The 11784-nt window shown below is 42.7% G+C and overlaps 1 protein-coding gene across 1 annotated transcript; it reads left to right on the top strand.

Annotated features, from left to right (window-relative positions):
- Nucleotides 1-3957: 3957 nt before the first annotated feature.
- C1QBP (complement C1q binding protein) lies at nucleotides 3958-11570 on the top strand. Its single transcript, XM_075590005.1, has 6 exons — nucleotides 3958-4291; nucleotides 5225-5375; nucleotides 7858-7945; nucleotides 8679-8774; nucleotides 9429-9554; nucleotides 10678-11570. The coding sequence occupies exons 1-6, from the start codon at nucleotides 4066-4068 to the stop codon at nucleotides 10822-10824; spliced, it is 834 nt and encodes a 277-aa protein (XP_075446120.1). The 5' UTR covers nucleotides 3958-4065; the 3' UTR covers nucleotides 10825-11570.
- The last annotated feature ends 214 nt before the right edge of the window (nucleotides 11571-11784 follow it).

Genomic DNA, 11784 nt, shown 5'->3' on the forward strand with positions numbered 1-11784 from the left:
CTACCGACGACTCATTAGAAGGATGTGCGGAGAGGTGGTGCTCAAATATAGATGTGTATCATACAGTATATGAAGATTCAAATGAAGACGGTAAACTGGAACCCATTATGGTATATAACAATCCATGGAAATAGATATTCCAGGGGCACCCAGACCTAGCAGTCTCCACTTGACCACCGCATCCAATGGTCTTGGTATATTAACACCACAATAATCCCAGATAGGGTCAAAGGTAAACTGTGGGGGCCAAAGCCCATTACCTGCCCATAGGGAAATCCAAAGTAGATCCAAGGTTCCTCGGTTCCAGGGCGTGCTATCCTGTAGGGTAGATCAGCATATAGAAAGGGTGGAACAAAGGAGCACAGCACAAGTCCATCCATGTAGAGAGAATAAGTTCAGTACAACTCCATATAAAAAGTTAAAGGTATTTTAATCAATGTACAATGATGAAGAGAGAGCTAACACCAACGCGTTTCATCCCATAGGGACTTTATCAAGGTGTGACCTTGATCGCGTTGACGTCGCGGAGGTCATGGGTGAGACTGTTCCGATTTACTGGGGGACGGGTATGCTGTGATGGGTGGTTGGTGCTTATAGCTCCGATGAGGAGTGCACGGTATTACTGCTGAAACTATTCTTATGAGCAGACATACTGAAACAGCCATATACTATATGGTTTCGTGCAGCTATACAGCACTGTGACTGTTGTATATTTGAGACTGTTAGATGGTGGCTGGCCCATGTACACACCCACTGACATCTATGGGTTAATGTTGTGTACGTTTGGTCTATACTGCATCTATCTTGCAGGACTTGATGTATATACTATAGAAGTTGGACCCACAGTGACAGAGGCTGCGGGAGCATCCGTATGCACATTACAGTATGTCCCATTAACAGCAATAGATATACTATGGGGTCTGATATCCTCCACCTCATTGATTAAACGCTTATGCAGCTACCATACACAGCTACCTACATACTATCTATATATCTAGAGAGGAGGCTTTGCTTATCCTGCTTCAACTAGAGACCTTATACTTACTTTTTGTATCTGAGTACAATCCCTATTTATGGATATCTAGCACTCAAAAGGTTAATTTAAACCGGATCCAGCAGGCATTATATATCCACCTCTCTAGTGGTCCACCCACAAACGGAATGATCTAGTAACCATCATAGGGGACTGTTTATACAGATACCGTGGGATTACCCCTTGTTCCCTGTTGAGGTTACCTCATCACCCATTTTTAATTGGTTTTAATACTGTGAGTTTGCGCCGTTGTTTATGGTTAAATAAAATTTTATTATTTTTGACCTATCTAGGTTTTTAGTGGTAATTGTCCTCCCACAGTGTTGGGAGCGGTTACTTTGTGTACCACAATCAGCCAACTAGACATTATGTCGGGGAGTATTTAACCCCCTTTACTTTAGCAGCCCTGGAGTGCAATTAATAGGGATCTTTTGGGAGATTCTGTGATCTCCTGGTTTGTGTTTTGGAATTTGAAGTAAGCCAGATATTGGTCTCCCATAGATCTCGTGGCGGGCTACAGTACTTGGTCCCGAGGAAAATTCATGGATCAGGTCCAGGGATGTCCATGCCTCCAACCTGGTCCGGGCGTTTCATCGGAAATTTCCTGCCAAACCGTCTTAGATCGCCTGGAGGTCTCTCCTCAAGAGGGGGGTACTGTAAGGATTATGTTTGATCCGTGACGGGTTTTCACTGCGGTCCAGGTTTTCTGTCTCTCCGTGGCCATTTTTGGGTACTGGCAGCCTGCGTTATAAGGCTGCAGTTACCATAAGGAGTCGCCAAGCAAAGTTCTATGTTTGCAGCTCCTGTCGATCTTTGCAGTTACATCTTACCCTCTTGCCTGTTTTGAATTCCTGTTGCTGACCCCGGACCATGACCCCGACCTCGCTGCCTTCCGCCTGCCCTGACCTCCGCTTGCCTCCTCGACTTTGCACCTCTGCCGCCAGCCGACCCCTTCTTCCATACCGACTACGGATACTCTTACAGGACACTGTCCCTGGGTTGTGGTCAGTATATTTGTATCCCTACCCCATCCCTGCAGGTCCGCCTCCTCTGATTTGAGACGAGCACCGTCACATCCTCTAGGCAAAACGAAGTGCACGCTTTTTTCTTCATCCATCGCCGAAGGTCAGGTAAGGGAGTACACACGTCTGTACTGCAAGGCTACCACATGCAAATGAAGTTGGATCTCCACACTCACACAGGGTAGCATAGCTCCTCCCTCTGGTTTTAAGTTCAGCCACTAGGAATCAGGATCAGAATTGGTATTCGCCCCAATCCTGGATTCTTGGCTAGAAGGGCACGGTCAGGTTCCGCGCCAAATCCATAGGTTTGCAACAAGGTATTGCAAATTTGGATTTTGTTGAATTTTGCACAGCTTGGCGCGCAGTCTCCCGTAGAGCGGGAACCGCCATTTTGGATAGAAAAGCACCGTCCTTTTAAAGCAGTCTTTTTAAGCACAGTCTTTTCATAGCAACACACAAAATTAGAATTGGTGATGAAGGGTGACCACATTCCCCAGCGAAGCCTCGGGGCACGCCCCAACAGGATTTCTTTTGTGCTAATGATGGGTTGCCATGTTCTCGGGCGGAGCCTCGGGGAATGCCCCAACATAGTATATCTGAGGAAGGGTAGTTGGGTAACCCCCTCCACGGTGACGCCTCGGAGAGTGGTCCCTACTGCTACCCATAATTAGCAGTGCAAAGTCCAAACCCCAGTCCCCTGGAAGTTGACATAATTAATGACTAATGTCCATAAGTGAACAGAAGCATGACTCTGGTTCTTGCTGCAAAAGCCTGTCCTGATGCCTATCTCAGGAGTGCCTCCAAATGTAGCCCTCTTTCTCCCCCCCTCTGGGAAAGGTGCTGCTACCAGTATTGTATTGTATTGTATGTCTTTATTTATATAGCGCCATTAATGTACATAGCGCTTCACAGCAGTCATACATGTGGTAATCCAATAAATAACAGATGTGTTCTGTGGCTGCTGTATCATACCTGGGTGGTAAACGGGAGGCAGGAGACGTCCGCGATGGTGTGGGGAGGACATCAGGACAGGCTCATGGTGGTTCTTTAGTGGTCAGCACCTCCAGTCCAAGAGGATCCTGATGTTTCAGGATGCACCTCATGGACATCCCTTCTTCTTTAGAACAAATACACAACAATAGCGCTATATCCTTTAACAATCAGATATATCAAATATATAAACACTGTTCACAAAACAACCCAATGAACCGTGAACAGTCAAACATTAATATATAAAACTGTACTTGCAAGTGTAGAGTATTTACTTGCTACAAAAAGTCCTGCGGGCGTGAGTCCTCTGGGATTATCCAAATCCCATGTGCAGTCTTTGCTAAATAGAGTCCTCCCTGGCGCTGGTACTTGTCACTCTTGCACAATGCAGTTCATGAAAAAATATAAAGTGTAGAGAACAATATGAGGTATACTGTTGTATAAGGACAAAAAAACACCTCTGTGCAGTTAATTTAGGGCATATAATTAGTACACCAAATCTATTTAATTGGTGACTGCCAGTGATTAGGAAACACACCACTACCAACATATGAACCTATGACACACTGAGTAAATCCCAATGGATAGTTAACGCTTTATCCAACAGTACTTAAAATATACACCGTGGATGGTACAAATCGGAAAAACGCTTGCACATCTGTAGCTGTTGTTAAAACCACTCAGCAAATAAAAATCCGCCAGCAGTGATAAGAAAGGGGAAAAATGAAAACATAGCACAGAACTGCTATATAGTAGATTTAATATATATACATATATACCGTGTGCACTAGAAATTGGGCAAATCAAAACAAAGATGCTAGGAACACACACACACACACACACACACACACACACACACCCCCCCCCCCCCCCGTTGTGGGAGTGTCGCAATGGGGAGACCGTGACGCGACTTCCTGTTCGATACTTCCGGCTTCTCGTGTGAAAGGTCAGGCGTGTCACAGTGTCCTCTCCTCCTCGCACACGTGGGTCTTGCCGGTTCTCCTGCTCCTCCGCTGCATCATGTTCACCTCACTGTCCCGGGCTCTGGCCTCCGCCGCCAGGATCACAGCCGCCCGTCCCCTGGGGCAGTTCCTCCTCCGCCCGGCGCTCAGCTCCCCGGGGCCCGCCCGCTCCCTGTCGATGCTCGGAGGAGGCAGCGGAGGCTCCGAGCTCAGGCCGACCTTCCTATACCCGCAGCGGGGCTTCCCGGCCGTGTCGTGCGCCTGCGGGGGCCTGCACACAGAGGGTGAGTGCGGTCATTAGATCAGGACAGCGGTGCAGGAAATCGGTCACATACATTACCAGCAGGGTCCTTGTACTGTATATGATATACATATCATGTATATATGAAGTGACTCGGTTAGTTAATGGCACTGATAAAAACGACACTCGAGTTTGAATCAGGGGAACCTGGTTCAATTCCCGGTGTCGGCTTCTTGTGACCTTGAGCAAGTCACTTTGCCTCCCTGTGCAGCAGGCACCAACAATATAGATTGTAAATTCATATGGACGGGCTGTATCTGCAAAAATCCTAAATAGACTAATTGTGAAGTGCTTTGGGCTCCATTTATATGAAATGGTTATTCTATACTACAATCCTCATTACATTTTGTATCTGTGCTTGTTTGTCCTCATTTTGTATGTCATTCTGTTTCTGTAATTGGCCCATTGTACGGCATTGCCGAATATTTTGTCATTTTACAAATAATGTCAAGTAGATTAGCACAGTCCCTAGGTCGGATATGAGATTTGTGTAATCACTAAGACCACTTGATAGGACCATTACTGAGACCCCTCCACGTGTTGAGGATATGTCTTTAATCTGGCATGCTATACAGTAGGTCCCCTGCTTAAACATGTGACTTAAAAAAAAAAAAAAAAACATTATATTGCATCCTATGCTTACTGCAGGGTTTTTTCTGCCATAGGTATATGTAACATTCATTTGATGTTTGTTTATTGTGCAGACTTGCATAATATATTTTCATAAAAGTGTGTTTTTTTTTAATTTATTTTTTTAAGCTGAGAACCACATGGTGTAACATGGATTGAATAGCCATTATTTCTTTCAAGTTGCAAAGAATTTCCAGTCTAGCTACAGCACACTTCTCTCAGTGAGAGGTTGAAATGCTTATATGTATTGACAAGTTAATGAACCTTTTGATTCACTGCATTGTAGGAGACAAAGCCTTTGCAGAATTTTTGAATGATGAGCTCAAAGAAGAGAAGAAAATCCAGAAACACACAGCCCTCCCCAAAATGACCGGCGGTTGGGAACTGGAGGCTAATGGCACAGAAGCTAAACTAGTGCGAAACGTTGCAGGGGAAAAGTAAGTGTGCATGCAATAAAAAAGATAAATTACCTTGTCACAGGGATTTATTTGTCAATATTACTCTAGCTAATAGAAATGTATTGTATGAGTTAATGACTTTAGTTGTTAATGTCCCATAATGGATCCCCTTGTGCTTTGGCATTGTATGTTTTCATAAACATTGCTATATATGAGACATTTGCAAGCTCAAAACCATCTATACTGTATTATTTGTTTTCCCCAAGAGGAGTATTAACAGGATTGTGATCTAATGTATCTGACAAAAAGCCTTAGGCCTGGGACATAGTGATTTTGTCCGTGCGGAGGCGCGCTGGGGCTCAGGGAAAGCGGTGCCTTACACAGCGTGCCGTCTGGGGGCGAGCCAGTGACGTCACGGAGCTGGTTCGCCCTCATTGGGCGAACCGCTCACGTGACCGGCCCTGCGCTCCGGCGAGCGCCAAATTTCAAAACTCCGTCAGACACACGCTTCCCCAAGTGTGCTGACACGTGCGCGAGCCCCTGCTAAAGCCGCTCTCATTGCGGCTGCAGAGGCTCAGTGCTGAGCAGCAGCACGGGTCAGCGCATAAGCGCTGACAATGCCCGAGGCCTTAGTGCTATATCCAATATGACAAAGGATATAATTAAATACGTATCTTTTTTTTTTTCTTTTCATAAGGAAGGGTCATTTTAGTTAAATTCTTTGGCCCATCTGCAGGTCCAAACACTACCTGTAAATGTTCTGTTGAAGGAAGAAGTCTTAATAGACTGATTATTCACAGTTGCATCACAAGACGAGACATGCCCTTTATTTTTTTGACCAGAACATTTTACATTGTTGGGGTGGAGTTAAACCCCCTGACCTTTTTGTTTTTAAAGGTCACCCTATTCCTTAAAAAAAAAATCACATCATAGTGGGGAAAGGCAGTGAATAAACTAGTGGTGCATATCATTGACCCTTTGGGAGCCTTATAGACATTAGTTACTACACTCTAGTGTTCCTGCTCGTTTTTCACATTCTGTGCGCCTGCGGCGCAGTATGTGATCTACCAGCAAGTGAAACAAAAGCAGGATGACTCCTCTTCGATTCCAACATGAGTGATTGCGTGTGCCAGAGAGGCTGTCGTACTCGGGTTGATGCGGCTCCTCCAGCACTCAAAGGGTTAAAGCAGCAGTCTGCACTAATCCCTTATTTTAGCTTTTTTAATTTTTTTGCTACATGGTCTGCTTTTTTTTTTTTCTTTTTTTCCCGAAGCTGTTTTTATTTGTAAAATGTGATTCGTCATTCAGGAGATATAAGCGTTTGAAATATTAAGCGTTTGCATGGTTAAAATGAAGCTCTCCTCAGAGCCCATTGCTGTCTAAAGGTTACCACGGTGAACCCAGGTGCAAAAGATTTGGGGGGGAGGTGGGGGGGCAAAATACTAACGTTCTAGGATTTCAACTCCTAATGGCTTCTGACAAGGATTACTGCTTTAAAACTTTCTTGTTTTAAATGCAAAATATACTGGACACCTAACAAGCTCCTATTGAACCCCCAAAATAACCACAACATATATAAGCATATGAGTGTCACAGAGGAGTGCTACTGAGCATGGCAATATATATTTAAAACCAGAGACAGAACATAAAACACAGACAAAGCTCAGTTTTAGCACATCCAGTGAAACTCATACACGGTACAGTGCCTAAATATATATGTATAAATATCTATTAAGTAAAATGGTCTTTTAGTTTGACATTTTTGGCCAAAATTGTTGTAAGCCCCTGAGCCAACTTCACAGCAGACCACAATTCAGGGGTCCCTAACGCTAATATAAATTCTTAATAACCTGTGTATTAACAGGAAGAATGATTTATAGTAAATCTGTCAATATTAGTTGCAAAGTTCTAAGTCTAATTGAAGCCTTTATTAACCTGTACATTACCAGGAAAAGCACTCTGTATTAGAGTTGTCACAACCATCCTGCAAGCATGTTCTTGCAGGATGGTTGTGACAACTCTAATACAGAGTGCTTTTCCTGGTAATGTACAGGTTAATAAAGGCTTCAATCAGACTTAGAACTTTGCAACTAATATTGACAGATTTACTATAAATCATTCTTCCTGTTAATACACAGGTTATTAAGAATTTATATTAGCGTTAGGGACCCCTGAATTGTGGTCTGCTGTGAAGTTGGCTCAGGGGCTTACAACAATTTTGGCCAAAAATGTCAAACTAAAAGACCATTTTACTTAATAGATATTTATACATATATATTTAGGCACTGTACCGTGTATGAGTTTCACTGGATGTGCTAAAACTGAGCTTTGTCTGTGTTTTATGTGCTGTCTCTGGTTTTAAATATTTGTTTTAAATGCAGCCTATTTCGAGTGTAAATGGCAGCTAGCCTTGTAGCAAGAAAAATAAAGCTACGAAAGACTAACAGATAACATGCGCATCAGATGATGAAGGGTATGTAACAGAGGTAACACTTCTGCATGTCTTTATTTTTGGTTTAAGGATTACAGTAACATTCAACACCAACAACAGCATTCCACCATCATTTGATGAGGAAACACAAGAAGGTCAGAAGGCGGAGGAGAAGGAGGTAAGGGCACAAACTACTGTATGACAAAGGGGAAGCAATCAGATGGATGTGAGCAGAGTAGCGTAGAATGAAGACGTTTGTTTCCTAGTGAAAAACAGGAGCATGCCTGTGGTGTATTGACTGTAGGTGTAGGTAAGTTGATGGGATAAGACCGTCTCCAGTAATTGGGACAGGAAGGGAAATACCTGAGGTAGCTTGGTGTGTAACCCCCCCCTCCCCCGGTGCCTGTGATGAGTGAGTTCATCAGTCAGTGAGGTCGTGGCTCTGTTGGACAGGTCAGTAACTGCCGCTTGTTGAGTGGGGCGGGGGGAGGCCATATGGGAAAGCAAGAAGCGACAGAGGCTCGTGAGAGCTGGGGGAGAAGAGCGCTCCAGTACTCTGCTCACCCCTGCTCTGAATGCATACTGAGGGAGGGGTATGTCTGTGTGAGAGTCTGACACTGGCACAGCCACCTGTCGGGGAGGGGGGGAGAGAGATTGGCAGCTGTATCTGGAGACTTATTTGATCAGGTATTTAGTAGCAATTATTGTCCTGTCTAAATAAGAATACATCAAGCAGTATATAGTAATTGCTTAATGCCATACAGTACATTCTCAATTATTTAATTTAAATAAAATATTATGATATACACAAGGTTGAGATTTTTAAACTTGGAATTCAACTCTCTCCATAGCATCCAAAAGGTTATAAATCTACTGCTGACATTCTTCCCCCTCCCTCCCCTGTTTTGCAGCCTGATCTTGTGTCCACCCCCAACTTTGTTGTAGAAGTTACGAAACAGGATACAAAGCATACACTGGTGCTTGATTGCCACTATCCTGAGGATGAGGTGAGTAAGGGAAGCCCCAGTAAATGTTCCATCATGTCCTGTGATTGTGGGCAAGAATACATATCACATAGCTTTCAGTAATGCTTTTTTTCTTAAGGAAAAAAGGAATACCAGTGCGTTTATTCCTTTTTCCTTTATTTATTACTTTTTGGGAGGATTTGAATCACTCCCCACAATCCAGCAGCGGGATATTTAGTCACTGTTTGTATTTAGAAGTTGGCGCGGTGTTTTCTTCACTTCACTATGCTTTTTTTCTTGTATATCACTGACTACACAGCGCTGTATATAATTGTGGAGGCACAATGAGCCCCTGTCCCATAGAGGTTACCATGTAATTTTGGTGCCTGAGATAAAGTGACTTGCAAAAGGAGAGCGGATGTTACCACTCGGCTACTCCTTCTGCCTTTATGTATGTGTAACTTCAACTTTTGAGTACAAATACATATTAGCTGATCTTAAGTGTTGTGATGTTTCCTGTGACCCATGTCCACACTAGATTTTTGGGAATAACAATGGGAGTTGTAATTGTGGTCTTTGTTCATTAATGTCTTATTTGCTGCTGATCACAAAACATGGTAGTTGTACATTCCACAGCACTGATAAAAAATATTGTGTTTCTTTTCTTGTAATACTGTACTCATTTTGTCAAAATAGACAGCACACGGTGAAGAAGAAGAAGAAAGTGACATTTTCTCTATCCGAGAGGTCAGCTTCCAGCCCACAGGCGAGACAGATTGGAAAGAAACCAGCTACACTCTCAACACAGATTCACTTGACTGGGTTAGTATAACTATGATACTGGTTTACCTTGTTACAGCATCAAGTACAAAATGAAGGCAACCTGTTTTTTTTGCTGTTGGAAGATGTGCTGAATTGTAGGGGGGGAAATATTTTGTTTCTCCTTGGCTCAGCAGTATCCTCTGGCAAAAAATGGGTAAATACATGTTTGTTTGATTTGGTAATTAGAAGAGACACTGACAGGATTGCAAGAAAGTAATACCTCATAGACGTGTTTTATGGATTATTTTTTTTCTAGAATGCAATATCCTGAACTTCCTTAGCTTTCATTGCAAGATGATTTTTAAAGAACATGTACATTAGTTGCCATCAGTCAAATCGGCAATCCCAGCTGGGTTGTTTTTTTTTGTTTTTATTTAATACACCTTGCGGGACTCTCTCACATACTTGTTTTTAAGTGCTGGTGTTGCTACTCCTGGGCAATTTAAAATGTCCACCAAACCGCGAGCCAATAGGATGCTGCAATGAATGGCTTCCTATTGGATGGCCGTGGGGTGCCATGCTTGAAAATCCAAGAAGTGCACAAGCACTGAACTGTATACCTCAAAAACCATGGGGTCCCTAAAGCGGAAAATAACACTGTTCAGGGAATGCTTTGGCTCCAATCTCTTATCTATTTGACAATCAATACCAATTCTGGTTGGGGTTGCTGCTATAAAATGAGATCACTTCATGTCAATTCTATATATAACCCAGGCCATGTAAAGTGTTTTTTTTATTGATGCCTATTCAAATAGAGATAGATAAAAGTTCAATAAGAGCAAAGATCAAGTATCACTCGTGAATCAAAAGCAAGTTCTTTGCACAATTGTAGAAGTCAAAATAAAAGAAGGCATGCATCCCAGAGCAGGAGACATCCAACTTTAGGTTAATTGTGCATTGCTGGAACGTGAAAGAGAACAAGATGGTACATGGGTAATTTTAATGTTCCAATCTATTGAAATTCTAGTTGTGGGCTCAAGCACGGTTTAGTGTGGGGATAGGTTAGCAACACCACATTGTGGAACAAAATAACCCATTGAAGTGATGGCCGATTGCTGAACTCGCTTTGGGACCGTCAGGGGCACATGCATTGCTTGTGTGTAACGTCTTGCCCTCTTCACAGGCCCTGTATGACCACTTGATGGATTTCCTGGCTGACCGCGGAGTTGATAACACTTTTGCAGATGAGCTTGTGGAACTCAGCACTGCTCTTGAGCATCAAGAATACATCCGCTTCCTGGAGAATCTGAAGCATTTTGTTAAATGCTAATAAGACGGGCAACTGTTTTCTTTTTTTCTGTCCCACAAAACGGAACTATTCTTCAGTGCTGTGATATGTGTTCTCCCTAATAGTACCATGGTCTACAACTCATTGAAAAATCTGTGATGTGGTGACAGAACCATATAGAACATTTTGAATGAGCACTTTGATTCTTCCCGAAATTCATAAAGTAAAGAATCATGTTGACCAAGACAAGGTGTTTGGAGTTAAAATGCCACTTCACAATAGATGGTTACATACTGCTAATACACCCTCTTCAGAAGAGAAAGTCTCCCAGCCAAACTCTTTAGTTGCGACATAATTATATACATCTTGTAACACAGGTCTGTATACAGCAGGGAGCCTTATTTAAATATTCAGTATGTGCTGGGATTAATATTTCTCATTGCAAAGCTGTGTGCGCCCTTTCTTGTTTTATTTTGTATAAACTCCTGAAGACATGGAAGCAAACATCATGCAATAGAAAATTGTCACTACTTTGTATTCACATTGTCTTACTTTTACCACATTTGCAATTACCAGCATAAGCATGTTCTCTCTGCAGAAGTAAACGCTGTACTGCGGTTGCTAGGATGGCTTTGCTAAATATGGTGATCATAGAATTTCCAAGTACAAATTAAAATCCAAACAGAATGTTTTCTTAGCAGCTGGGACTTGTAACTGCAAATAAAACCTGTAAATGGATAGAACTACAGTACATTTTCTATTAAACATCCTGCTTTTTGTTACTTTAATGTTTGTAAACATTCATTTTATTCTGCAGGAGTTACGTATTTGTTAACAAGGTATACACTACCTGCATGTTAGTGGTGCTCTAAATGTAAAGGCATAATGAAGGTTTACAGAATACTGATAAAGGCACTATTCACATATAGTGAGTCTCCTGCAGCCGGTAACGTGAAAGTGCAGAGATGTATTCCTACTGCGGTCTCAGCAGCTGGCACTCAA

The sequence above is a fragment of the Ascaphus truei genome, chromosome 3 (assembly GCF_040206685.1).
Source record: "Ascaphus truei isolate aAscTru1 chromosome 3, aAscTru1.hap1, whole genome shotgun sequence".
Classification (NCBI taxonomy): domain Eukaryota; kingdom Metazoa; phylum Chordata; class Amphibia; order Anura; family Ascaphidae; genus Ascaphus; species Ascaphus truei.